We start from the raw sequence: 25,062 nt of genomic DNA on the forward strand, positions 1-25,062 counted from the left end.
TTCTTTGAGGTCAAACTCCCACGACTAATTCTCTGTACCGGACAACCAACTTGAACCTGCAGCAATGTCACGCAGTAATGGTAGACCAGAGCCAGAAGTCATCATGAACGTACGCCACCAAGCTTCAGTTTGCCCCTCTGTGATATCAAATAATCTCATTCTCAAGTTCAGTGATGGTTACTCTTACTCTAAGGGCAAACTCGACTCCGCGTGTTTTGCGATACTGGAGAACGGACCAGTAAAGCCTGTGAAAGACTCAAAGCCCGCTCCAAAAAAAGAAGATATCGATCTTATTGTGCGTGCTCTCCCTTACTCGTATTTGTGTATAAATACATACTCATTTCAGGTGAATGAATTCGAAATTTCTCGAGCACGAGCCGAAATAGCCCTCTCGGAGAACGACAGGGACGTCGTAAAGACTATGTATGCGCTCATCAATCTTCATTGATGATCACAGCGCTTTTTGGCAGAGGTTAAGGACTCAAACGATGTACATTATCGTGACCACATATCCACAAAATGCGATTTTTGTTTACTCATTATCTACTTCATGGAGCTTGATGGACAGTCAAGGATTCAACAAGCTTTCAATCAGATGTTCCGCAATATTGAGGATATTCATTTTTGTCTTGAGTGCGCTGCATCACCTTCCTTACTGCTGATCATGAAGTTATCTACAGTCAACCGATTCTGAATGGATATTGATGGTGTTCGTGCCTTCGAGTATATCCGAGTCTGGTGTCATTAACCTTCATGTTTCTCCTCTTGCTAGTGCATATGCGACCGCAATAACTTAGGTTCGACTCCTAATCTTTGCCTGCCAAATTGATTCGACGAAAAGTGAGCTGTCTCCGACTTCTTTTTTCCTTTGAACAGAGTTTGACAGATATTTATTGCAGTCAATTTCAGATCAGTACACAAGGGGAACAGGTCAAATGAGGGAATACTCAGTGAAAAACCCAAACCCCAGGTGTGAGCTGATAAAAGCAAGGTGGGTCCGACATTATTGCGCATAAAGAATACTTGCTACACACCTAGACGATGGCAGCAAGCAAGAGATGCACTGCAATCCGTAACCAATACCGACGTACCCTCATCACGTCGGTATCGGTTCATTGATTTCAAAATTTCTCCTCGTCTCGGTGCTCCCCGGCCTCATCCGACACTTACGCTAGCCATACGCAAGCTCACGTAGCATTAATGTTTGTATTTCCATACGGACAAACGCGATCTGGTGAACGACTTCTCCATCTCTTTCCTTTCATCTTCTGCTCAACCATACTCAAGATTCAAGAACCATCTGCATATACCGAAAGTCACTATTTCTTCTCGAGCACAACAGCAAAGGTTTCCTCTTCTACCTGATTCATCTGCATGTTCCAGTCGGACATAGTACGTATGCACTCTATTTCCATCTTCATGCTTGATTTTTGCTTGTTCCCGAAGCAGACCTCAAAAGGGCCACCAGGTCGCACTTCAAGGACTAGATGGGAAATTGATACTATGACCGTACGGTGGTGTTCCTGCCCCTTCTTGTGCTGGAGCCTAGCATCGAAAAAGTGAGTCGGGCTTTCAAAGAACTGAATTATTCCTCGCAGAACTTAGGAACTGAATGACTAACTCCTCCGCAATTTCATTGAATCTTTTAAAAGCTTTCACAGTAAGGTTCACGAGTCTTGCTAATCGTTTTATCTTTCAATTTTCGAAATTCGATCAACGATGCTGTATCGTCCGAGGGAAATCCTTTGAGGCTTTGGATTTACCGGGGTTCCCCACATGCATAATCCTCAAAGATCATCGGAAAAAGTTCCTCAGATCCCTTCTTCGAAATTCTGATTTGTAGATAGATTCTTGGTTTTTGCATAGATTGTTTTCATGTTATAACTTATGGGCTGGTCGCAATTGTAGATACTAGGCTAGGAACAATAGGATAGATATCTCGAATACTTACTCCAGACCCGTATGTATTATCTAATCTGAAGTCGTGATCAATGGTGCGACCGGCCCTCAATCACAACGATTAAAGGCTGGCCGCTTACGTGTCGCTCATTCATCCCCTCTGCGACCTTTGCAGCGTCGCGTTTCTAGTTACGCGACGTAGTCTGTCGTGAGGCCCTCGCAGGAGATGAAGTTATGGTGCATGGCATAGACTGCACCTCCGTATCCCCTTGCTGTTGCTTTGATACAATAGTGGGGTTCGTTAGAGTGGTGTACATATTTTTTTCGAAGCATCGATGATAGAATCAAATAGTCCGTGATACATAGATACAAGTGCAGAAGTTAGAGTGGCCATAAACTTTGATTTTGTCAAATGGAATTACTCATTACCCAAGCCCAAATTCATAATTAAGTACTGTGTCCTTGGTCATCGTAAGCTCTTGCTCTTGACCTTAACATCCCTACATCTGAGATGCCCTACAGATTATCCGCCACTCTGAAGGCTCATACTTCCGATGTTGGTCTGGTTGTACCTTGCTGCACATACTTCCCTCATTCGTTGATGCTTTAGGTACGCGCCGTGAACTCCCCCACAAACGATATGATCTTGTCAGCATCGCGAGATTCGACAGCGATCTCGTGGCAGAAGTCTCCTTCGCACCCTAAGTTCACGCCTGAAGCGGTCATTCGCGCTAGTACACGATACGTCAATGCAGTGGCTTATATTTCCCCGACGCCGGACGCCCCAAAAGGTACTTTGTCCTTTGTGATCGAAGACAATCGTTTTGTTCTAACTGTTCGTTGCAGGCTATGTGGTAACAGGTGGCCAGGATGCTATCGTCAATGTCTTTTCTCTGTCCTCGCCAAAGGAAGACCCAGATTTTTCGCTTCTGGGTCATTCAGAGAACGTTTGTGCGTTGGATGTTACGCCCGGCGGTACGATAGTATCTGGTTCTTGGGATCGGTGAGTCTCGAGCCTTTTGATACTCGGTCGTTCGAAATTCTTTACGATGAATCCGTAGTACCGCTCGAGTTTGGAAGAACTTTAATTTGGCGTATGAACTGAAAGGACATGAGCTGTCTGTATGGGCAGTTTTGGCAGTAGACGAAGAACAGATTTTGACTGGTAAATGTGATTTCGTTGCAGCGTGAACCTTCCACTAACTGCGACCTCAGGATCTGCGGACAAAACAATCAAACTCTGGAACCAACATAAGTTGATCTCAACATTCAGAGGCCACCAGGACGCTGTCCGTGGATTAGCGCTGATACCAGATTTGGGTTTTGCGTCTTGCTCAAATGACAGGTGCCCTCATAGATTTTATCCGTCGACCTTTTTCTGACCAGCTGTTTGACAGTGAAATACGGGTTTGGACACTTGGCGGCGATCTCATATATTCACTCTCAGGGCATACATCTTTCGTATATAGCCTGTCCATTCTTCCGTCTGGTGGTATAGTGTCCGGAGGGGAAGATCGTTCGGTTCGAGTTTGGAAAGGTGCGTATATAATTATGCATTTTCCACTATAAAATGAAGTAATAAATATCTCAGACGGAGAATGCTCCCAGGTTCTCGTTCACCCAGCTATATCCGTGTGGTCGGTTTCTACGATGCCCAATGGCGACATCGTAAGCGGCTGTAGCGATGGGGTCGTTCGTGTGTTCACTGAAGTTGAAGATCGCTGGGCATCTCCCGAAGACTTAAAGGCTTATGATGATATGGTTGCCAGTCAAGCCCTTCCATCCCAGCAGGTTGGCGACATAAAAAAGAGTGATCTAGCTGGCACAGAAGCCCTCAATGCGCCAGGTGAGTCTAAGTCGAGTTTATGTGCTAAAGAAAATTTACGCTTGTTGCTATTGAAGGGAAGAAACCAGGGGATACGAAAATGATCAGAAATGGTGACATTGTGGAGGTTTACCAGGTACTTCCTATCGCTCAATCTTCCTTTGACTGTCGTCTCAATGATTTCTTTCAAAAGTGGGATGCGGATAATACTACTTGGCAGCGGGTTGGAGAGGTCGTTGATGCCGTTGGGCAGGGTAGAAAACAATTATATCAGGGCAAAGAATATGACTATGTCTTTGACGTGGACATTCAAGATGGTGTTCCTCCTTTGAAATTGCCGTACAACGTTACAGGTATGTTAGTTCGATACGCAATGGATGTACAAGTCTGATCATCTTTCTAGAAAATCCTTTCACCGCTGCCCAAAGATTCCTTCAGACCAATGATCTTCCGCTCTCTTACATCGACCAAGTTGTCAATTTTATCGAGAAAAACACCGCCGGCGTCAAGCTTGGATCAAATGAAGAGTATGTGGACCCCTTTACAGGTGCGATATCCTCGTGCGAGATGTGCTACCGTGTATTTATTCAGCTCTTGTACCTAACCCTTTTAGGTGCCTCAAGATATCGAAGTGGCGGCAATTCAGTACAGACTACAAATTTAGGACCTTCAACTTACGTGGATCCATACACAGGTGCCTCAAGGTACAGTGGTAACTCTGCAGCACCTTCCGCAGTACCTCCGGCATCTTCTGAGTATATGGATCCTTTTACTGGTGCCTCTCGATATTCTGGCGCTCCTCCGTCTAAGCCTCCTACCTCGGCGTCTCCAAAGCGAATTCCGATGGTCTGAGATCTTTTCGCTGTGTTTCAACTAGGTCCCTTGAACATTTTCCCTCTAGGCTGCGTGGACCCTCTACAAGCCCGCCAATGTCCCTTTAATGAGACAAAAAACGTTCGAAGTCGATGGAAGGTTACGGGACGAAATAGTAAGCGCTTTGCTATCTCCGAAGAGTAAGAGAGTAGGTTGTGTGACTAATATGTATGGTTACAGTCTACGTCCTCACTTGCTATGTATCCTCAAGAGCTTGCGTCCCTTGAAGAAACTTTTGCTTATCTGACACATATCACCGATCCCAAATTATCAAACTCGAATCTCCCAACTCCTACCGCCTCAAATGTAGACGCCATCATCCAAATTATTCAACGATGGCCCTCAGCGGCGCTCTACCCAGGTACGATTGCCTCATTTCTACAGACTGTACTTATCTTATAGAAATCTTTAGTCTTCGATCTTAGTCGTCTTGTTGCAGCATTTTGTCCTGGCGCCTTTGACACTCCCGCCCTGAAGAGTCGCTTCATACAAGCTCTCACTACTGCAGGGGAATGGTCTTCGCCATGGAATCTGCCTCTACAAAAATCAAGAGAGATTAATCTAACATTGGTTTTGAAGGCATTAGCGAATATGTTCCAGGAGGGCACAAAGCTGGACGAGCCCTGGGTTAACGAAGTATGTGTTTCTGGTAGTTTTTACGTCTTTGCCATGTTGATGTATTTGGTTTAGGTTCTCTCTGCTTTGAGCCTGTTACCATATGAAGTATTATCGAAGGTCCAACGTACCTGCCTAGCCACTATTCTCTTCAAGTACGTGCATATTCTCTTGAGTCTACTTTATCTCATGCATTTGCATTTCTTGTAGCATATCCTGCACGCAACATAGCTCACCACTTGACACACTCCAGCGTCAGCGCGTTTTTGAACTTGCTTTACAGGTAAATAACTAATCACATCTTGCCGATACATCGATTCAATTGATTGTTCATTGTAGATCTTGAAGAATGAAAGGGCAGATTCAGAGACAGTTTATCGTACGCTGTTCGCGGTAGGAAACGCTGTGAGTCATTTCCATTTCCTTCTTCGTCTCACAACGACTATACTTATTTTCTTCAATATAACCAGTTGTACACTATGAAATCTAGTGGAAACCTATTGAAGCCGAGTCAGAACCAAGTTCTGGACGAAACTCTGCCTTCTATTTCTCAAACCTTTGGAAGTGAGGCTCGTGTTCAAGACCTCATCGGTGAAGTCGCCAGCTTGTTGTGAAATTTTGACAATGTATGTTTCCACATTGTGCATATCCATAGATATCCATTCCAAAATTTCCGAATTCTCCATCACTCTTGGATTCTTCCTTGGGCTTTGGTTGCTTGCATGAGGGGCATATCCAGATACATAGGGCGCTTTCCCTGACATTAGACTTTGATGAATATACGTTGTACATATGTACTAAAGCCACGGACAGCAGTCTTTTGTTATTACGACTAAATAATCCTCTTGCATAATTATGAGGTTATAGCAACAACACGGCTTGGCCAAGACAAATCCCGGAAAGTTTCTCTGTCACCGAGGTACCTGTTGCCCCCGGGACCATGGTAGCAAATGACGATAAAGTCAGTCTACTCTGAGTACTGTACGAGGCTTTCAATCAGGCTGCTGGGATCAATTTATGTGAGCCTAGGTTTCAGCGGTCTACCGTCTACGACCTGTTGCTTGACTCTGAGTCTTGATCATTACCTTCGGAAGTGGCTCAGTAGAAGGAATGGATTCGTAAAGTATGCTAAAAGGCTTTCTGCCTCGACGCTTGCAGGCATCCCAATACACCTGGGCGATTGCCTTGAGAGCCCACCGTTCAGCGAAGCGACGTGTTTCTGGAAAGTGCTCTTCAACCTGTCGGTAGTTAGAACCATAAGCGAGGGAGAGCGTAAGCTAAGTAAAATATTGACACCACGGAGACGAACCGCGCAATACGCCCGAGCAAGTCTTTCTGGATTCTGCGCCCTCCAGGGAACGGACCAGTCAAATTCTGCGGCGAAATTTTCTCTTACGCACGTCTAGCATGATGGGAACGGTCAGTTCATACAAACCACACGGATATGTCAAAACATCTCGACGCACCCGTAAGTAATTCCATCTCTTCTTGTCGTATCCAAGAGCTTGTCGAATATCTTTCATAGGGACCTTGTAAGTGGGGATCGAGTAAGGGATAGAGCCGGCTGGAACGTTGTCTTCGGCCTTTGAGTCAGGTCTGAAATCCCTTTCCGTTCTCCGGTGATAGTTGCGTTGAATACCATACTGGTAAGCTATTTGATTGATAGCCCACCGATCAGCAAAGCGACGTGTTTCTGGAAAGTGTTTCTCCACCTGGAGTAAGTAGAGATATTAGTCGGTTCCAGTGGAAGTATGAAAGAAGCCAAGACGCACGGTGGTGAATATCGGGGCAATTTGTTCGGGGTTTTGCGCGCGCCAGGGTACCGACCAGTCAATCCGCGCGGCAGCCAGGTTGTCTCGGATACAACGCTAACATTATTTATTGGTCGATACAACACCTTCAATGAGAAGACCTCTGCACGCACCAGTAGATCATACCACTTCTTCTTGTCATATCCGATAGCCGTCTTAATAACCCTTGTTCTGATGTGAGCTCTTCGACCAGGTCGAGGAATAGATTGGTATGAGACGTCCTCTACTGTGGGCATATCATTATGGTTGGTTTTCTCAGAAACATCCATTGCGGCAACTGCATCTTCATCCGGAGTGCTGGAAAATTGGCGTAAATTTTGAGTGTAGTTCTGACCAGACGACTGCGGGAGACCAATGTTTCCAGAGCTTCTGTAGAGTAACATGAGGAACAAGGAAACTTGTGCGGAAAGACTCAGGACTGAGACGTGCATGATTTTTCTGCATTTCGATATCCATTCTAACTTCGAGTTCGTGCTTAGCCTGAGCCGTAAATAGGGCCTTGGGAGCATCAGCTGTTAAGGTAAGTAGGATGATAAATTCACACGATATAGATCCTCTCTTCCCTTTGTGTCAATATAAGATTACACACTGTAATCTTACACTGACAAATTTCCTTTCCTTTCCGTATCTCTTCAAGAACATACCTGGCTCACAATTGCCTCTCAAATATCTGCAAGATACGCAAGAGCAGTAAAACAAGTCAGAACATACACACACGATAAATAAGCATGCATTCGCATGTGAGCCTCCTTTGTCTAGCTCGGAGGGGGGCGCTCGGCTCTATCTGCTCCAAGTATGGCTCACATTTGGTATTCGCTTCCAAGATTCTAGTTTTGTATCGTTTTGTTGGTGCTGGTGCACCTCCATGTACAATAAGAGAAACGCGACGTCATACAACCCAAATCCTAGCTTGGTGACCAAGCCCTCTAGGAGGAATGATCAAAGATCAAATTTTGCGTGGCAAAACCTCGCTAGAGGGCTTGGAAAAATTCGTTTGACATTTGAATTGCACGAGATTCCGTAAATAATCATGACATATATAGTCTTTTATGGTAATAGCTCAAATGAGAATGCACGTGAGTGATGTGCCGCTGTCAAAACCCGCCGGCATGGTCTGATAGCATCCATCGCTTTTGACGCAGATGTTTCTCATTCATCCATACTCTCCTCCGAAACTTATTATGAGTGGGAAAAGGCAAGACAGAGGTCCCACCAGAGCATTACCAGGTATGGGTAGCTTCAGACTGTTACAAGAGGAAAGCTGGCATGAGAGTGTAAATGAGGGAGTTGGTCAAGGAGGTAATGAAGGCTCTTGAAGAGAATGGCAAGATTCAGCCAGTGTCTGACTTATGGAACAGATGCAAAAACCATGAAACCAGTTCTTGGACAGTAGGAATAAGAGAGGGTGGATCAGTTGATGTCATAGCATAGGGAAGGAATGAGGACTCAAAATGCATCAGTCGTAGTTGTACTCGAAAAAAACTCGAAAGTGCAAAGCAAGTCAACAAAAATCGGCACTATGCCGTCTCGTGGTTAACCCCGAATGAGATAGCCCCGAAAATCGCATTGCCTAATTAGACTATTTACAACCGGACCGTTCCATCAAAACTGGTGGTATTCAAATGTCAAACGAATTTTACCGGTCCCTCTATCGAGGTCTTCCCTCATAGAGGGACGGTTACCGGTCTACCCAAATCCGACCTCGTGGGATCTGTGATGATAAAAATGATAGAATTTTTAGCTGCAGATTGAGAGGTACATACATATCTTTGAAGTACATATGCTAAAATTTTGCCCGAATCCAACATTCATCTATTGTCTGAGAATCCTCCCCTTCAACGGTGGTTTCTGAGCGGACACGCAGGAGGCAAGCAACGAGGTACTCGAATCTTAATTATCTTTGGGGAGCTGGTCGGTTCCAGCGATTGCTACTACAAATTGAGGCAAAAGGATCAAGTAGGAGCAATAATCATGGGAGCAAAGCGATAATCTCTATGCACAGTGGAATTTGATTATATTATTTTCAGCCGAAGCCCTCACTTATGTAGGCTTCTCAGGCTTAACCCTCCGATAGCTACGAGTTGTGAGCATTTTTCCTTTACTCAGGTCTGTTTCTGCATTTATTCACCCCATATTCACCTATTCAGCACGCAATTCGAGCTTCAGTTTATACTACTATCCTTGACGCCTATACATACGCATCACATGGATTAAATTTCGTAGCATAAAGCTGTCTAAGCGCGCGGCATACCCTTAGTAATGTCCAAGGGAACTGTGGGGGAAAGCGTTTGATGTTAGGATTCTGTTCAGTGTGTTGTCGTCAAATCTCTATCCGAGCTCGATCACGTTGGTGCCCTCGCTTTTTATCCAATATGCGATAGCCTGTGCCCACTGAGCTCACAAGCAACGTAACGCCTGTGAAGATAATGAGGGGGCCCTGTTCAAAAGGTTGAGTGGATGGAAGGTAAGAGGCGTCGTATTGCCTTACATATCCTTCAAACCCATATGCAGCATGAGATTTTTCTGTCAAATACCACGGGTGAAGCAATCCAGATGCTATAGGAGCCGCCAACACGTTCCCAATACCTCGCCCTGCGGAGGGTCCTAAGCAAGCAATTCAAACTGGTGCAATTTTTTCGACACACCGGCTATAAAGATACCCATAAGAGATGAGGCTTGACGAGGGTCATCGCCATCGGAAGTGGCTACGAATCGAGGCCACAATGCACTCCAGCTTGGCGCGAGGAAGCCGTAAACACAGGAAAAAACTAAAAGGGGGGACAGACTCTCGGAAAAACCCCAAAGGAAGAAGACAGCGGAAGCGGAGCCCAAGGAAGAGATTAGAATAGACCATTGAACATCAAGAGCGTCTGAAAGCCATCCTAAAAAAATAAGTCCCGGGACGGATGCACCTATGTAAAGAATATGAATAGGCAACATGAGCTTCCTAATCTTCGGATATATCTGAACTGACCGTTTAGGAAAGAAAGCGCAAGAGTTCCTGATGTTGTTCCGAGGTTCAAATCGGAAGCGAAGGCTAAAGATCGCATGAAAATTAGTTGGTTCGCGATATACACAAAGAGTAAGCATTGTGGCGTACTCGGAAGATACAAGGAAGGTAAGAAACTTCCCAATCCCTGGAAGATGTTTGCGGCAAACAAAATCCAGAAGGGACTAAATCTCAAAAATTTGGTGTTAATACTTCGTATATCCACGACATGTGCTACAGGGACTCGAGGCTTGATGAACGGCAAGCAAGGTATTGATAGGATAAGGAAAGCAACAGCCTATAGAGAAAGGAAAAATCAACACTGGGAATCAAGACTCAGATGATATTATCCTGACCAATGATAGCAATGTAGTTCTTCGACCATATCTGTTGAGGAGGGTTTCAACAACAAAGGGTGTTATCACACCCCCTACGCCTATATGGTCCTACAATGAATCTCTGGTAATCCGTAGTATTTGATGTATGTTTTACCTGTGCCAGAGTATATCACCCCGTTTGCCTAGAGAACAGTAATAAATAGGTAGGGAAACTCCAGCAAGATGAAATGCGTACCATGCCCTTTCTTACGGAAAACCACTCGAACAGATATGTTGTCATAGGAAAATAGAGAAGACCTGTGGTTGTGAGCAATGCGTGTATACTACAAGGGGTAGAAATCGGACGTACTTCCTCCGACAGAGTATATTATACCCTGAGTGAGAATCAAATGCCACATCTTGTTCGCATAGGCTGCGCCGACTAATCCAGACACGCAAAGTATGACTCCGAGAATCATGGCGTTTCGTTTGTGCCAGGGATACCGATTGATGATAGGTATGATGACGGGAGAGGTAAGATAAAGGACACCACTGGATAGAGACCCGACAAGAGCAAGTGAACTGGAGGAATAGTGCTGGAAATCGGGGTCTGTAGCATAGAAGTTGAGGAAGACTCCATAAGAAAAAGGGAATGACCTATGAATTTTTTTACATGTACATGTCAAATCATTTGTACTTCTCCCAAAGTCGCAACATACCAGACTAAGAGTTCGACGAACCACGCGCTGACAAGGTATGCCCAAGCGTGGAAGCCGCTGTCCTAAAAATATGTTATAAGTTGTAATTAGTACTAAGATCTAATGGAGATCGTACCATTGGAGGAAGGGAGACTGCATTTTCCGGTTCATGTTCGAGTATTGGTCTCGGTGAGTTGGTGTTTGACAAGGGCGCAGATCCGGCATGCAGAGTATCTTGTTCAAGGCGTATAGTAGATTTCGACCAGTCAGAATCATTAAAAATTTCACTGTGGTATATTGATAAGCAAGTATATCTGGTACGTCTAATTTATTTACTTGACCTACCGAGGATCATTTGAAGCTGAAGTAGATGGAATTGTAGAAAGGATCTGAAGCTCCATGCTGGATGAATTTCGTCTTGGAGGGTCTGTCATCGTCAAGGTTGGAATTGAAGAGAATATGTTCGTGACTCGACACAGCTCGACACTGACTCGACAAAAAGTTGGCGCCCTGATTGCCGCGGCTAAGTATTCGGGGTTCGGAACCGCTGCACCGTGGTTGTCCACGACGATCAACTGGATATGCTTATTGCAAGAGTCTACATCCTTCGACACGGAGAAACGGACGAGAATAGAGCGCATATCATTCAAGGACAACGAGATACATTGTTGAATGAGGCTGGGAAAAGACAAGCGGCGATGGCAATAGATGTTTTTAGAGATGTAAATCTAGATATTGCTTTCACCAGCGATTTGCAAAGGGCAGCAGATGTAAGTGATTTCATTCTTATTGTTTGGGAAATTTCTTGACGACTTATATTGTGTAGACCGCTGAAATTATATTGAAAACCCATCCCAGGCGCGACCAGATCACATTGATCAAGGAGAAAAGGCTCCGGGAACGTGTAAGTGCTCACTATTATGGATAGAAATAACAACCCAACCCACTATATTCAGTGTCTGGGAAGGTTAGAAGGGAAACATTTGTCGGAGAGACGAAACCAAACTGGTGTAGACGAAATGGCTGAGAGCGTGGCATCATTCTTGGACCGTGCCCTGTCTTGGTGGGATACGGATATAGTTGAGGGTCTGACTGGTACACCGAGAAAAGTTCCGCGTGAGGTTTTGGTGGTTTCGCACGGAGGATTCATTAGTAGTTTGGTAAGGAATCTGATATCGAGTGGTAGAATTGAGGCGGAACCAGAGCAGGTGACAAACTGGACGTGTTTCAATCTCTCAATCACGACAATCGATTTCGAGGAAGGAATCAAGCCTAGGCTGGTCAGCTACTCGAATATCTCTCACCTAGAGGCGGAAGAACTTGTGCAGTATAACGCGGACGTACTGAAAGCAGCGGGATTTTAAACATGGGAAAACAATTAGCTAATAGATTTTATTATCGGAGGTCGGCTCCGAGCCGTCTTGGCATAGATTCAACAGCTTTCTCAACCACAAGTAGACAGAGACACGTTCTGAACAGTTCTATCTTTGCAGCCACTTTACTTCCTTTTTCCTATGGCCTCAACATCACCTTCAGAAAGAACTTCGTTGCTACCGAATGGCGACGGTAGGAATTTATCTGAGTCCGACAATTCATTCCTCCATCGAACTTCCGTCCTTCTCAAAGCGGAAGGAGAGACCTCTCACTATGATTCCTTTATGTTTTTCGTTTTCGGCTCTTGGGTCAACGTCCTGCTCGTCTTTGTACCTCTGAGCGTTATAGCTCATAAACTCGATTGGGATGCTGCGTTGCGTTTTTCGTTCAGTTTTCTTGCTATCGTCCCTCTGGCTTCGGTACGTCTGGGCGTCAATCTTCACGTTTCTAATGATATATATTCATTATGATTGCCAAGTACAGCTTCTGGGCACTGCGACCGACCAAATGTCAACGAAACTAGGTCAAACTCTTGCGGGATTGTTGAACGCTTCGTTTGGAAATGCGGTTGAGATCATCGTAGGCATTGCTGCTCTGATGCAAGGTATGTGATCCAACCTTATACACTCATACGGTTATGAACATCCCGAATAGATCAGATTGTTATTGTCCAAAATTCCGTTTGTATCCACCTCCCCAACGAGAGCTTTTGCTTACCTCCAGTCACTAGTTGCTAGGATCGATCTTGTCGAATATACTTCTCGTTCTCGGATGCTCTTTCCTAGCAGGTTAGTGAAGCTGTCACTACCCGTAACCTTGTCCGAGCCGACCTTCTACACTTTCAGCCGGAATGAAGTTCAAAGAAAGTAACTTTCAAGTAACTGCTGCGCAAGCGTGAGTCTGGTTCGCAGCTGGTATGAAATAAACTCATCTCGGTCGATCTATCAGTTCAAGTTCTGTATGCTCTCATACCATCTTGTTCCTTCGAATTCTTGACAAAGTCACTTTTCTAGCTCATGACATTGGCCTGCATAACTCTCATCATTCCAGCTGCTTACAACAGTGTCAAGCCCCCAGTAGAAACCCTGCTCACGAATCCTCTCAATGTAAATCCTGGCGTCATAGGTAACATCATTATTTATGTCCTTTTCTTTTCCTCACATTATTGCAGACCCGGAAAGATGGAGCGGATTATTGATCATATCCAGAGGGACAGCTGTTTTATTGCTTGGAGTATACGTAGCGTATCTATACTTCCAGGTGAGTGTTCATCCCCTGGTCCAATCAATATTCCATCAACTAAATTCATAAACAGCTGAAATCCCACGCATACCTGTTCCAAGCTGACACCGAAAATCAAGAGGAGGAACAGCCTAGGATGAATATCGTTGCTGCTTCCATCTCGTAGGTCCTGATCGCGAAGCTTTCCCGTCTCCCCAGCTAAATGATAATTAGACTCCTTCTTGTGACCATCATCACTGCGTTCTGTGCCGATTACTGTGAGCACTGATCATCTTGTGAGCGTCGTCTCCAACCTATAAACCCAATTTTTCTAGTGGTCGCTTCTATCGAAGAGTTTGCCGACCGATACCACATTCCAAAACCATTTATTGGACTAATCCTACTACCCATCGTCGTACGTGTATGAATTCAAATCAAAATTTCATAGCGCTCATAGTCATCCATCAGGGTAACGCTGCAGAGCACGTTACATCTATCTGGATGGCGCTTAAAGGACAAATGGAGCTCACCATTGGCATTTGTGTTGGTTCTTCGATTGTGAGTCGATCTTCGGTAATTCATTCAATCAACTCAATACATGGTCAATTGCAGCAAATCGCTGCCTTCGTTGTCCCGCTTTTGGTTGTCATAGGCTGGATGTGAGTCGTCAGCTGGTGTTTCTGGATACGACATTCATCGAAAGTTTTGCAGTTCTCATCATGAACTGACTTTATTCTTTGCCAACTTTGAGGTAATGTTTGACGCCCTGACGATACTTGCCCAAAAGAACTAATTTCTGTAATACTTCAATAGACGATTGCATTTTTTGCGTCCGTCTTCTTGGTCAACACGCTCATTCAGTTAGTTGTGGTTTTTACGAGAGCTGGACTGTACTGACCCCCTAATCTATTCAGAGACGGTAAATCGAACTACATGGAGGGCTTAATGCTTCTTACCCTCTATCTGGTCATTGCTCTTGCTTGTATGATTTACTTTTATTCATCTGCTTTCATCCCATCTAATGGTTTTTATAGTCTGGGTATCTTAGACTACTCGGTTCAATGAAAATTATACCACTCCTGTTTACTAATCTCCCAGTTTTTCCTGCGCTACCCCGACCTTTTCTTCTAATGATATGCTTACTTGACTGTACTGTACGTCCAGAAATAACGGTGTAATCATTCTGCCCTCAAAGGTGCCTGCTGCTTCATTCACTCAGCACTGTACACATTGCACACACGAAATTTTATCGGTTCTAGTTTGCGTGACCTTAAAGCACGTGGCGTGATGAAACGCGTTGCAGGTGACGGGCCTTGAGAAGCCCCGATCCCTGCCTGATCCCTGACTAACCACGTTGACTTCCCTCTTATACTGGCCGCATAATACGCTTCCTATAATGCAGGCGCAGGCAAACCGTACCGAAGCCAAAACCATATCCTCCGCGCAGAGCCTTGCCGCTGTACAAACGCTGCTGAGGGCTGGTCTAGGCTGCATTACCTTCATGAGAGATCTACTACCTCAAGATAACTTCACAGAAAGTGAGTGCTTGTTTGGAATGCTGGGCTACTACATACTCACTCCGAGCCTGTAGGTCATTTCACAAGTACTGATGATTCTTGTATGTCACAAACATCGTCCAACTCTACGTTTTCGTCCCCGGCGAAAGAGAAGAAGAACGTCAACGGTTTCAAGATCATGGTAGAGACTATCATGTACATCCTCACATGAGACTCTTCTAATTTCTCTTCAGACTATGTCTCGAGGTTACACTGATGAAGCTGACAGGATTCTAAATTACTTGGTGCGCTCCATTATTGTTTACGGGATTTTACATGATCTATGCTCATACAAGATTTTTCCTACAGGAGTACGGCATATTCGATGCGCTGCAAAAACAGTACCTCAAAAGTTTCATCTTTGCCTTATATCTCGTGCGTAGTATCACACTCCAGCGTAAAAATCAGACACTTACCCACTACAGGATAATAATGACCCAAACAAGTCAGTAATAACCGCATATATGCAGCTTGGACAACCATCCTGACCTTTAGCTCAAGTATCGTAGAAGCCTACACCTTCAATTTCCAGGTATGTCTCTCATTTCGTCTGTTCTTCGCGTCGACTTCTAATAGTACTAGTATCACACAATAATTGGGACTGATATCGTCGTTCCGGTGATGAGTCTGAATGATGATATGAGGCGTATGTCTCTCAAAGGCAAAGATCCTGTCGCGGAAGCAGCCAAAAGAGGTGCAATCCCGACATTGAGGGATGTCAAACGGAGTGTCAAGGTAACCTTATTCACTCCCAAACACTCCCTGAAAGATTCACGATTATTGACTTACTGTAGACGCTTCTCAAGACACTGATAACTTCCATGACTCAAATGGATGTTCTTCCCAGTACGTTGTCCACACATCATAAAGCCCTATCAACTGATCTTGGGTAGAACGTCGTTATGCTACCTTCAAGGTATTTTACACGGACGACACGCCTTCTGACTACGAGCCCCCGCACTTCAAAGCTGGCGATTATGAGAAAGACAAATGGTATTTTGCGACGCATGATATGGAGGAAGTACCAGATAACTGGAGCGTAGGCAAGGTTAATGCGGGATGGCATGAGTAAGTCATTTCAAAATTGAAATTTCTGTTTCTAACATTGTTTCTCCACAGGGTGGACGTTAGCGTCAGTTCCATAGCGACATATCTACCTTCCTCCACGGAACACGATAATCAGCCTTTTGGCGGTACTGTTACTCGCTCTGTAGCGCTAGTGCCACCAAGTCTCACACCTGCTGGAGAGATCGCGCTACGTGCAGAGGAGATCAAGAAGCAGATCGTCGATGCAAACAGTAGGCGAGTTGTCTGGGCCGCCGAAGATGAAACGAAAGAGGAGACGGATACTAGTGGTGTCGGTGGTAAAGGTCCCGATATCGTTCGAAAACCAATCGGTATCAAAAATGATAACGGAGAAATACGATGCCTAGTAAATGCTGAAGAAACTTTCGAGGAACGACATTACTATGGACCATCGCCGATTGCACCCCTAGGACTCAAGGATATCCAGCGACCTATCAACTCTACGCCGACATCTGACTTTCCACAGACCCAACTGGTAAATGATTCTGACGTGGAAGATAACAATTTTGGCGAGGATTCGCACACAAATTCTGGACCCAGGCTTATGAGAAGACAAGAATCCACAGTCTCGGAAGCCTTTTCAATGAGCACTTCTTTCGCCGGTGACAGCGTGCTCGACACCCCTACTCCTTATCCAACAACGAGAAAACGCATCGATGAAGTGATTTCCCGGTCTCCTTCCCCTGATTCCTTCATGACCCCGGATGACACGCGTCTCGGTTCACGTACAGTCTCTATTGAAATGGGAGTGTCAGACAACGAATCTCGGGGAATAGAAGCAAATGCGTTAATGGAAAAATTGGCGTTGAGTTACGACGGTGGAATGGATGATATTGAGGACGAAGAAATGCTAGGTAGGTTAATTAATCCTCGCTTATAATCACTGCATTCTTCTCTTGTTTTGCAGATCTCGAAACCCAAGTTGTCGAAGCAATTAATCCTCAGTTGATCGAAATCCAATTGCCGGATCCTATTCAATCATTCGATTCCAGTAAGGCCTTGCCCACAAGCAATAGAGCTCCACCTTCTGCCTCGAGTTTTATTCCTGTGGCACATAAGATACAAGTACAGAAGCCCAAAGACGATGTAGTGGATTGTGAATGCGGGATCCAAGTGATTCGTTTCCATTCTATCGTCTTCACCCCAGACTGATGGTCTGTCTGTAGGAAGAGGATGAGTGCTGCTCCTGCGAGGGTGGCTGTGACAAATGGTATCACATCTGGTATGGACATCGATACTACTGTACCGTTACAATGCACTCATGTGTTGCCCATCTTATGTAGGTGTATGGGCTATCATTCCGTCCAGGACCCTAGGCTTCCGGAACAATTCATCTGTTTCAATTGTCGTCTCCGCGCAGACCCTTCTTGGGAGTTAATCAAGGTGGAATTGTATTCGAGCTTGATTATAAAATTCCGAGAACTAGCCTCCTTCAGGTGCGTCTAGCTCCTGTCCAAGCTTACATATCTGACGCTATCTTCAGGCGTGCTTTAAAGGTAGCAGAAAAACATAGTCCATTGACTGCGGTGGAATTCGCTCAAGCTATGGGTGAGTCCTTACTCTGCCATGTCAATTGCTCAAGTATTCAGTACCCAGACAGGATGTGAAAATACGCAGGCGCGTCAGCTCATCAAGCGGTTAGAAACAGAAGGTATTACCCGCAAAGTTCCCCAAGTGACCAACCTAACTTGGGAGAATAGGTTTCATCGCGGAGGAAACTACCACCACGGATGAGATTGGATTCGTGCAAACTCGTGCGAAGACTATGAAAGGAAAGGGGAAGAGTGCTAAGCAAACTAAACCACGAAGAGGATTGCAGAAGCAGAGGTTTGTGTTCAATTTGAAGTCAGTGCGCTGCCAGGAATACAAGGACTACTTCGATCCAAGTCCCGAAGTGGAGAGTCGACTGCTCGGAATACCTCAAACGGTTAGTTTAAATTTCCTTTCCAAACACATCACTCCAATCAAAGCACTCCGCAGAGAGCCAGTCTTAAAGCACGAAACACAACTGCACGTGACCCTTCTCGACCTGAACCTTTTCCCCAAACTCAAAGCGCCCAATCCCAAACTCAAGATGATCCCGAAGAAACGTTTACCCTCAAGCGTCCCCCTGAAGTGAACACTGACGACAGCTTTAGGAGGAAGAAAAAAGTCAAGATCTCTATTACCCGCGGTGTCGATCTGGCAGAGTAGACACCAAACATGTTTCGCTATGCTATACTGTCTTGACTGCGTCGTTCCTTGCTCTGATCTGTCATGTTTTGCTACGTTTTCAGATGACTCCATTACAAGTTCTCGACATACATAGATGTTTCTCTTCTTTCCGGATACTGTGCTTGAATGGCATCTCGGTATGCAGCTTCATATATTGTTGATTAGGCTACTGTATGCAGGAATTAAATATTAGAAGTTATCAAAGGAATATACTAAGTATAGTGATCGATGCAATGTGTCGCGTTTATGCGGATGGATGATTACAATAAATTATTGCTGAACAGAAGATGTGTATCGATGCCAGATCGACGGAGAAATGTAAAACTTTCAAAGTTGATTGACGTGCCAGCCGTCTGATGATTGATCCAATGGCAATACAAAGATTCGACCTCGTGTATTCCTCGCCGAAGTCCACGATCAAGTTGAGTTGGCCTGCTCAATGACCTGCTCAAGCCACACGGAGAGTGAGTACACTAAGACTGAAAATACAGAAGGAGAAAAGCCTCACAGTGACTGTCTCGTCTTGCTTAGGCGTCCCGTTCTGCACGAACGGACATCTCCGTTTATGCGTCTCCCAGAAGCCGGGATAGTAATCAAAACGTTTGTCCAAACAAACACTTTTCTGACACCCTATACAAAACACGCTTTTCGCAGTCAGTTTCGACGCATCGCTCCATGGATCAGCTTGAAGTTTTGCGATGCGCTTTTGAACAGAGTCCCCGCGGGAAGGAAGTTTCTTGTAGGGCGGGATCTGACACAGCTCGGGATCCGTCTTCACAACGAGAGCCTCGGGTGATGGCAGAGGAGACGCCGACGATTCGAGCGTGTCCTTTGATGTCGTTCCTAGGGGGATGATGATGGGAGATTCGAGTGTAGGGGGCACGGGAGTAGAGGATTTAGAAGTAAGAGGGCTACTGGTACTCTGGCGCTGACTGGAGCGGAGTACTCGTGTCGAATGAATAGGAATATCAGCAGCGCGAGGTCTTGACACGAGGAGGTAAGCGCAATATACGCTATGTGTGAGGCAAACGACCTACTTCGGTACTATAATTACGGGTTCCTTAGGTGGCATATTAAGTGGCCATGCTAGTTTGTTCTCCTCTCCATTTATGTCGTAAATATCGTCGATGATATGCGGCTGTTTATCCATCCGGGCAGTCGCATCTCTATGTAGAAGATTGATTCTGAGAATGCGGAATGATATCTTTCTGTAATGCTCTATGATTGTCTCTATCGACTGTATGGTCGAGTGGCTAAATGAACAAGTTAGTAAGTAATATCTCGCTGAAAGACATTGGTTCGAGTTTTACCTCTCAGCCACTGATTCGAGGAAGTAAGGCCCTACATTATTTGAGGAGAAGTGGGCGGGCGAGTCTTCATCTGAATATTTGGCCAGTATCCGGCGTAACTTGGGTGGCTTTACTGTCATTAGGTGGTCATCGCTATTCATGAGATCATTTCCAGTGTTGCTATCATTAGAAGGAAGTCCCTCTAGTTCCATCTTCCGCTTTTGAGGGACTGATACAAGCGAGTATGTGTCCGCCATGACAAGAAATGGGTAAGTAGAGCAAGAAAAACCAAGAAGGAAAGACGAATAGACGCGCGCTGTAAGTATTACCCAATTCATTCGTGGGAATAATGCTCAGCGCCTAAATTATGACGTCTGTTTCCTTCTCTAAGCTCCCTACATACCAGGTTCTGCTCTCCAGAATTCCAGAGTCAAGAAATTTGGATTATCGAGAACTGTGGATACGAGCTTCCTGGCATACAGGTAGAATTGAATTGCTCTTGTATCTCGTGAGTGTGATCTCGTTTCGCGTCCTCTAGTAGACTCACAGGGATTTTAGGCTCAAATTTGGGTGGTAGTTTCCAGTCAAATTGGGGGGGGGATGATAGTCGATCGACGATAATACACATATTGTGACATGCTTGAATTATCCAAGGTTATCCTGGTCTATGTGAGTGCCATCAATTCACATCGACGTCGTAGAAGGTTCAATTACACTTGCCTACGCTGCAAAGATCCTTTTCATTCAATCATTCTGCAAGTCGCTAAATGCAGAGTAATTTCTCAAAGTCGGGTCGAGGTTGGGCCCGATCGCGGACCTTTGTCGATGTGCCTTCTATCCAAGCTAGTGCTTCGCACGAACTTATCTAACTCAAACTTCGGGAAGCCGCAAATAGACACCTGTCTGGAACGAGAGTTCAGTGCTTCAGAACATCAGTGTAGAACTACAGCGCCGAAGAGGTCGAGTGAGAACAAAGGTACGCCCGTCAAGTCCTAAAATTCGTTCATTTCAATCATGTCTATTCAAGTGCAGTAAGAATGAAATTCGGGGGAATAGCAGGGAATATCCTTCGTAGCGAACTGTCATCAGTCTGACATGTACAAGTGCCAAACTGTTATAGAGCGGAGACCATGCGTTTCGGATTCGTAGCTCTTGAACAGTCGCTGGACATCAGATATCCTTACCTTCCCAAGATAGGCCCAGATCAGGGACATTATTGTATCCGGAGCCATTACCACAGTGAACCTTCGGCCTCATCGCTTTAGCAGAATCGGAAACTCCCTCGTAGGCAGGAACCACTACCAAAGGTAGTACAAAGGCCATTCATTTCCAATATCGTCTTCCTTTTGGGACAAGACTAGACAAGACTTCCAGTTGTCCAGAACTTAAAGCAACAAATTCATCGAAAACTCAGTCACTTAAAGGATGCTCAAACAGTGCTACATGAGTATTATCACTTTGACTCTTGACCGCGTCATCAGACGCGTACAGGTTGACTGTTCGTCAAACACTCAATTGAACAACGGTGCCTATTATGAAGTTGATAGGAACACTCTTGCACACAATGAACTTCGTCGTGAACTTTCCGTGGACAGGATAATCCCGGGATTGCCTACTACATCACTGAATTTCGAAGGATAAGGGAGGGCATGGGTCATCATAATGCCGTGGTAAGTGCTCTTCATGTTGGAATGCTTTAGTGTCGATCTATGAATCTAATGCCTCAATCAGCCTCAATCCTTTAATCATTGCGGTGCTTTACCAGTTCCTGGATTCGCTGTCTGTTGGACGGGGTTGGACGTCCCAAACAGGTCCGAGCCGACTAATTACAGGTATCCTTTAACCGATGAATCATCATCCTCTCAGAGCTGTTGGCAAGAAGCGACTGCTCGGGAAAGCATAAAAACAGCTCTCTCTCTCGAAACCAGCAAGACAGCCAATCACCTTTCCACAATGATCTCTCTGTCTAGACTTCTCGCCTTCGCTGGCCTAGCTGTTTCTCTCGCAGGTACATACATGAATCCTTTTTTCTTGACATCGAGCAATGCTCACATTTGTTTCCTCTAGAATGTTCAGGCCTCGTCGCACCGGCGTATCAGGGCGTACCTGCCACTGTTAACGACCCGCCTGACTTTAATGGAACCTCTACGGACTCGTCTTCCATTACCTCGACCGCTCTTCAGGTGGATCAAAAGGCGGGTGCAACGGGAGACGCTCCTCCAGATCAACCAGTCGCAAATACCACGGTTACCGCTGTTGACGGTAATCTGGTGAACGCCACAATCCCGACCCCTGCCTCTCGCCGCGATTTGGACGCGAGGGGTTCTGAGTCGCATCTTACGCGTAGAAACAATTCGAACTACGAATTGGTCTTTTGGGGAACCGGAACCGGGCCCAACGACCGTGATGCGGCTATTGAGGGAACAGCGTACCTGACCTACACAGTTGTCAGCAACACTACATACGATATTGACGACTGTCTTGCGTTCTGTGACAGCGTCGAGGATTGTGGTCGGTATCTTAGCTTTATTGAAGGTTCTTGCAGAATCCTAAACTCATTTTCAACTCGTCAGTTTTTGCAAATCTGTACTACGAATTCAACAACCCTTTGCTGGACTTTGTTTTCTCGCAAAAGTCCAACTTGAAGTGCGCTCTTTACGCCGATGTCCATTCTGCTGCCGAGAAAACAAACTTCGGTGGTCAAGCTCTCGAGCCCAGCCCCGCGCCACTCAACTTCATCCAACAAAGTAGTGGATGGGCTGCAAAGTCACTTGTAGATCCCACGACTCCTCCGGGCTACACACAAACCTTTGGTGCGTACGAAAATGTGTCCCAAAGAAAGTAGTGATTCTTATTGAATGCAATCTAGGTCCGACTGGTGGAGCGAATAATGCGCCAGGCTACATGGTAAGCTTCACCTTTTCGTTCAGGTTATTTTTTGACTTATTTTATATGATGTAGGGCTTTGCATTCATTGACAAATACGACGTTCAAGCATGTGCTGATCTTTGTGACACTCGTGGCGCAGACCCAGTCGGTGGCGCATGTGAATACTTCAATATCTGGAGAGCCACTGTAAACGGAATTCCTACCACTTACACTTGTTCTATGGTACGTGTACATTTTTTTAAAGCGCATCGACTTCTAAAATAATTATTATCACCAGTACTTCATACCCGCTGACAACTCTACCGCTGTCAACTTTGGCCAAGGAGACCTCCTCGTAACGGAATCACGAGGATACAAGCGAAACAACCTTATCGTTGATGGTGGCTTCGAGGGATACACCTGCGGCACTTCTGCCGAAGTTCCATTCTGCTTCACTCCAGGTTACAGTGCCTGGCAGGGAACCTCTTCTCCCAACGGTAACCTGGATGCCTCTATCTTCAACTTCGAGCCGTACGCCCACACTGGAAACGCCGTCGCACTCCTAGGTTCGGCTTATGGCTCTGACGATCTTCCCGGAACGCTTGCACCAACTGTCCCTATAGCAACGGAAGCTGGTCAGTCGTACACACTTCAATTCTTCCACTCCAGTTTCTACTCTGGTGAAGAAGCCGAAGCCCCGGCTACTCTGGAGATCATTTGGAATGGGGAGAGTGTAGACACTATCCACCCGGGTTTCAGCCAGTGGACTCCGCACCAGTACACTGTTGTTGCTCAAGGCAATGACCTGCTTCAATTCAAGGGCGGAGCTGCCCCTGCATACGTCTTCATTGACGATGTCTCCCTCTTCCCATTGTGATTGGATTTAATCATAGTTTTCGTCCTGCACTATTCGAGTATAAACACCTTATTGAACACCCATATCATCGTTTTACGTTTTACTTATTAGTTTGCTCATGATATTGTGTGTTACCTTTGGTTAGTTGGTCAGTTTCCAGTACCTTACTTACAAAATATGGTTAATGGAAGATTTGTTTAGAGGGGCATGAAACGTTCTGAATTAAACTGTTTCGATTGATGCATATGTATGTAAGTAGTGAAGAAAGACATTCACCGAGAAGAGAAAAAACCAGAGACAAACGAGAAATGGAGTATAGCGTAGATAATGAATAAATGTAATGATGAACGATTATCGATTAGGACTGGAGTGAAACAAACATACATCGAGGATCAAGCTTAGTACTGGAGATGGGGAGGGTATCGATAATCATTGGACCCAGGTGAACATGAGGCAGCATAATTCACATCTTCGCGGACCATCGATTTTGTTTTAATGTTTCTTCTAGTATTCAGAGACTCTAGTCTAGACAGTCTAGTCTTCGGCCTTCTACATATCTATACAACCAATTCCCAGTCTAGGCGTAAGCAATACAATTCATAAATCCTTCAGATGTGGCAATCAGTTACCTGGAAGAAACAAGAGTTTACTCAGTACGGGGACGCTTCTTAGATGGCTGAGAGGTAGCATCACCAGTAGTACTGAAGTACTCGATCTTGGCAGTAGGGTCGGTCTTGATGGTCTTACCACCTTCAGACCAATCCGCTGGGCAAACTTCACCGTACTTATCCTGTGATAAGATGATGAGAAAAGTTCAGGATTGTCTGGTGCGAGTGACGTACGGTGTACTGGAAGGCCTTGACAAGACGCAGGGTCTCATCAACAGAACGACCAACAGGAAGGTCGTTGACGGTGATTTGTCTGTGGACCATGTGAGTACCACCCCGGTTACCGAGGTTATGATAAGCGCACCTGAGGATACCCTTGGGGTCAATGATAAAGAGACCACGGAGAGCAATGCCCTCGTCCTCGAGAAGGACACCGTAGTCGCGAGCGATACTCATGCTACGGTCAGCAAGTAGGGGAAGTTTGAGGTCAGGGCCTAGACCACCCTCTTTGCGTGGCTGAGTGGCCCAGGCGAAGTGGGAGTATTGAGAATCAGTCGAGGCACCGATGACCACGGTGTCTATTTTTTTGAACTCGTCCAAAGCATCGTTGAAAGCGAGAATTTCCGTAGGGCAGACGAAGGTGAAGTCCCTAGATACGTCCAGCTATAAATTACTGTCCACATCGAGCTCAAGCCTAAGTAGTACTCACATGGGGTAGAAGAAAAACACAACCCTAAAGTTAAAAGACTATCAGCTAAGATGACTAGGGCAAAGAGTTTATTAAACTCACCATTTTCCAAGGTAGTCTGAAAGAGATATTTCCTCGAAGAGGCCCTCGATAACAGCAGTAGATTTGAAAGCAGGAGCAGGTCTTTGGATAAGTGCAACCATTTTTAAAGCGAAGACGAGAGGATGAACAGAAGAGGGTGTGGTAGAAGTGGTGGTGGTGGTGGTCTGATACAA

At 45.4% G+C, this 25,062-nt stretch overlaps 11 protein-coding genes across 11 annotated transcripts; 7 read left to right on the forward strand and 4 right to left on the reverse strand.

The window, feature by feature from the left end:
• Positions 1 to 9: 9 nt before the first annotated feature.
• Positions 10 to 734, forward strand: C8R40DRAFT_1105797 (uncharacterized protein). The gene is made up of 3 exons (XM_046228140.1): positions 10 to 109; positions 167 to 295; positions 347 to 734. Exons 1-3 carry the CDS (start codon positions 65 to 67, stop codon positions 446 to 448), a joined length of 276 nt encoding a protein of 91 aa, XP_046085916.1. The 5' UTR covers positions 10 to 64; the 3' UTR covers positions 449 to 734.
• A 1,634-nt stretch (positions 735 to 2,368) lies between these two features.
• Positions 2,369 to 5,994, forward strand: C8R40DRAFT_230921 (phospholipase A-2-activating protein). The gene is made up of 18 exons (XM_046234413.1): positions 2,369 to 2,455; positions 2,510 to 2,690; positions 2,746 to 2,902; positions 2,961 to 3,064; positions 3,115 to 3,244; positions 3,297 to 3,436; positions 3,491 to 3,745; positions 3,802 to 3,860; positions 3,918 to 4,077; positions 4,128 to 4,271; positions 4,338 to 4,570; positions 4,626 to 4,712; positions 4,778 to 4,958; positions 5,010 to 5,233; positions 5,288 to 5,367; positions 5,423 to 5,495; positions 5,552 to 5,617; positions 5,683 to 5,994. The coding sequence occupies exons 1-18, from the start codon at positions 2,411 to 2,413 to the stop codon at positions 5,824 to 5,826; spliced, it is 2,463 nt and encodes an 820-aa protein (XP_046085917.1). The 5' UTR covers positions 2,369 to 2,410; the 3' UTR covers positions 5,827 to 5,994.
• Positions 5,995 to 6,252: 258 nt separating this feature from the next.
• Positions 6,253 to 7,406, reverse strand: C8R40DRAFT_1170926 (uncharacterized protein; the record flags this gene model as incomplete). Its single annotated transcript, XM_046231613.1, has 5 exons — positions 6,253 to 6,450; positions 6,522 to 6,614; positions 6,679 to 6,924; positions 6,985 to 7,080; positions 7,137 to 7,406. The coding sequence occupies 5 exons, from the start codon at positions 7,404 to 7,406 to the stop codon at positions 6,253 to 6,255; spliced, it is 903 nt and encodes a 300-aa protein (XP_046085918.1).
• A 1,937-nt stretch (positions 7,407 to 9,343) lies between these two features.
• On the reverse strand, positions 9,344 to 11,461 carry C8R40DRAFT_1170927 (major facilitator superfamily domain-containing protein; the record flags this gene model as incomplete). The annotated part of the gene is made up of 11 exons (XM_046231614.1): positions 9,344 to 9,615; positions 9,669 to 9,935; positions 9,998 to 10,060; positions 10,124 to 10,310; positions 10,369 to 10,448; positions 10,505 to 10,532; positions 10,586 to 10,647; positions 10,700 to 10,986; positions 11,049 to 11,110; positions 11,164 to 11,314; positions 11,373 to 11,461. 11 exons carry the CDS (start codon positions 11,459 to 11,461, stop codon positions 9,344 to 9,346), a joined length of 1,548 nt encoding a protein of 515 aa, XP_046085919.1.
• Positions 11,462 to 11,608: 147 nt separating this feature from the next.
• C8R40DRAFT_1265389 (histidine phosphatase superfamily) lies at positions 11,609 to 12,453 on the forward strand (the record flags this gene model as incomplete). Its single annotated transcript, XM_046233910.1, has 3 exons — positions 11,609 to 11,797; positions 11,854 to 11,931; positions 11,984 to 12,453. The coding sequence occupies 3 exons, from the start codon at positions 11,609 to 11,611 to the stop codon at positions 12,389 to 12,391; spliced, it is 675 nt and encodes a 224-aa protein (XP_046085920.1). The 3' UTR covers positions 12,392 to 12,453.
• Position 12,454: 1 nt separating this feature from the next.
• On the forward strand, positions 12,455 to 14,892 carry C8R40DRAFT_1105814 (Sodium/calcium exchanger protein-domain-containing protein). Its single transcript, XM_046228141.1, has 17 exons — positions 12,455 to 12,820; positions 12,885 to 13,005; positions 13,056 to 13,081; positions 13,132 to 13,189; positions 13,247 to 13,295; positions 13,350 to 13,359; positions 13,415 to 13,526; positions 13,573 to 13,661; positions 13,717 to 13,805; positions 13,857 to 13,900; positions 13,958 to 14,037; positions 14,091 to 14,180; positions 14,235 to 14,281; positions 14,334 to 14,373; positions 14,436 to 14,482; positions 14,537 to 14,604; positions 14,657 to 14,892. Exons 1-17 carry the CDS (start codon positions 12,542 to 12,544, stop codon positions 14,668 to 14,670), a joined length of 1,263 nt encoding a protein of 420 aa, XP_046085921.1. The 5' UTR covers positions 12,455 to 12,541; the 3' UTR covers positions 14,671 to 14,892.
• C8R40DRAFT_1105815 (HORMA domain-containing protein) lies at positions 14,893 to 18,684 on the forward strand. The gene is made up of 17 exons (XM_046228142.1): positions 14,893 to 15,160; positions 15,214 to 15,320; positions 15,373 to 15,423; positions 15,488 to 15,553; positions 15,604 to 15,623; positions 15,680 to 15,710; positions 15,761 to 15,913; positions 15,973 to 16,024; positions 16,072 to 16,246; positions 16,298 to 17,118; positions 17,172 to 17,377; positions 17,431 to 17,486; positions 17,548 to 17,700; positions 17,748 to 17,812; positions 17,865 to 17,915; positions 17,965 to 18,191; positions 18,245 to 18,684. Exons 1-17 carry the CDS (start codon positions 15,019 to 15,021, stop codon positions 18,455 to 18,457), a joined length of 2,589 nt encoding a protein of 862 aa, XP_046085922.1. The 5' UTR covers positions 14,893 to 15,018; the 3' UTR covers positions 18,458 to 18,684.
• Positions 18,685 to 18,895: 211 nt separating this feature from the next.
• On the reverse strand, positions 18,896 to 20,024 carry C8R40DRAFT_1069755 (uncharacterized protein; the record flags this gene model as incomplete). Its single annotated transcript, XM_046226150.1, has 4 exons — positions 18,896 to 18,922; positions 18,987 to 19,410; positions 19,516 to 19,731; positions 19,789 to 20,024. The coding sequence occupies 4 exons, from the start codon at positions 20,022 to 20,024 to the stop codon at positions 18,896 to 18,898; spliced, it is 903 nt and encodes a 300-aa protein (XP_046085923.1).
• Positions 20,025 to 20,134: 110 nt separating this feature from the next.
• Positions 20,135 to 20,523, forward strand: C8R40DRAFT_1105820 (uncharacterized protein; the record flags this gene model as incomplete). The annotated part of the gene is made up of 2 exons (XM_046228143.1): positions 20,135 to 20,275; positions 20,326 to 20,523. The coding sequence occupies 2 exons, from the start codon at positions 20,135 to 20,137 to the stop codon at positions 20,386 to 20,388; spliced, it is 204 nt and encodes a 67-aa protein (XP_046085924.1). The 3' UTR covers positions 20,389 to 20,523.
• A 1,197-nt stretch (positions 20,524 to 21,720) lies between these two features.
• On the forward strand, positions 21,721 to 23,512 carry C8R40DRAFT_1160916 (uncharacterized protein; the record flags this gene model as incomplete). The annotated part of the gene is made up of 6 exons (XM_046230069.1): positions 21,721 to 21,775; positions 21,835 to 22,278; positions 22,341 to 22,580; positions 22,637 to 22,674; positions 22,729 to 22,878; positions 22,934 to 23,512. The coding sequence occupies 6 exons, from the start codon at positions 21,721 to 21,723 to the stop codon at positions 23,510 to 23,512; spliced, it is 1,506 nt and encodes a 501-aa protein (XP_046085925.1).
• Positions 23,513 to 24,137: 625 nt separating this feature from the next.
• C8R40DRAFT_1046252 (thioredoxin-like protein) lies at positions 24,138 to 24,990 on the reverse strand (the record flags this gene model as incomplete). The annotated part of the gene is made up of 5 exons (XM_046224359.1): positions 24,138 to 24,281; positions 24,334 to 24,412; positions 24,464 to 24,748; positions 24,809 to 24,832; positions 24,890 to 24,990. 5 exons carry the CDS (start codon positions 24,988 to 24,990, stop codon positions 24,138 to 24,140), a joined length of 633 nt encoding a protein of 210 aa, XP_046085926.1.
• Between the last annotated feature and the right edge of the window lie 72 nt (positions 24,991 to 25,062).

Source organism: Lentinula edodes, assembly GCF_021015755.1.
Source record: "Lentinula edodes strain Le(Bin) 0899 ss11 chromosome Unknown C8R40scaffold_19, whole genome shotgun sequence".
NCBI lineage: Eukaryota > Fungi > Basidiomycota > Agaricomycetes > Agaricales > Omphalotaceae > Lentinula > Lentinula edodes.

Bases quoted from the DNA above. Each gene is read 5' to 3' on its own strand.
- C8R40DRAFT_1105814 (XM_046228141.1), top strand. From the start codon at position 12,542: ATGGCCTCAACATCACCTTCAGAAAGAACTTCGTTGCTACCGAATGGC. The intron at 12,821-12,884 runs GTACGTCTGGGC...TGCCAAGTACAG, and splicing joins CTATCGTCCCTCTGGCTTCG to CTTCTGGGCACTGCGACCGA. The intron at 14,181-14,234 runs GTGAGTCGATCT...GGTCAATTGCAG, and splicing joins TTTGTGTTGGTTCTTCGATT to CAAATCGCTGCCTTCGTTGT.
- C8R40DRAFT_1105797 (XM_046228140.1), top strand. From the start codon at position 65: ATGTCACGCAGTAATGGTAGACCAGAGCCAGAAGTCATCATGAAC. The intron at 110-166 runs GTACGCCACCAA...CTCATTCTCAAG, and splicing joins AGCCAGAAGTCATCATGAAC to TTCAGTGATGGTTACTCTTA. The intron at 296-346 runs GTGCGTGCTCTC...TACTCATTTCAG, and splicing joins AAGAAGATATCGATCTTATT to GTGAATGAATTCGAAATTTC.
- C8R40DRAFT_1105815 (XM_046228142.1), top strand. From the start codon at position 15,019: ATGCAGGCGCAGGCAAACCGTACCGAAGCCAAAACCATATCCTCCGCG. The intron at 15,321-15,372 runs GTAGAGACTATC...ATTTCTCTTCAG, and splicing joins TCAACGGTTTCAAGATCATG to ACTATGTCTCGAGGTTACAC. The intron at 15,624-15,679 runs GTCAGTAATAAC...CTTTAGCTCAAG, and splicing joins GATAATAATGACCCAAACAA to TATCGTAGAAGCCTACACCT.
- C8R40DRAFT_230921 (XM_046234413.1), top strand. From the start codon at position 2,411: ATGCCCTACAGATTATCCGCCACTCTGAAGGCTCATACTTCCGAT. The intron at 3,065-3,114 runs GTAAATGTGATT...CTGCGACCTCAG, and splicing joins CGAAGAACAGATTTTGACTG to GATCTGCGGACAAAACAATC. The intron at 4,078-4,127 runs GTATGTTAGTTC...TCATCTTTCTAG, and splicing joins ATTGCCGTACAACGTTACAG to AAAATCCTTTCACCGCTGCC.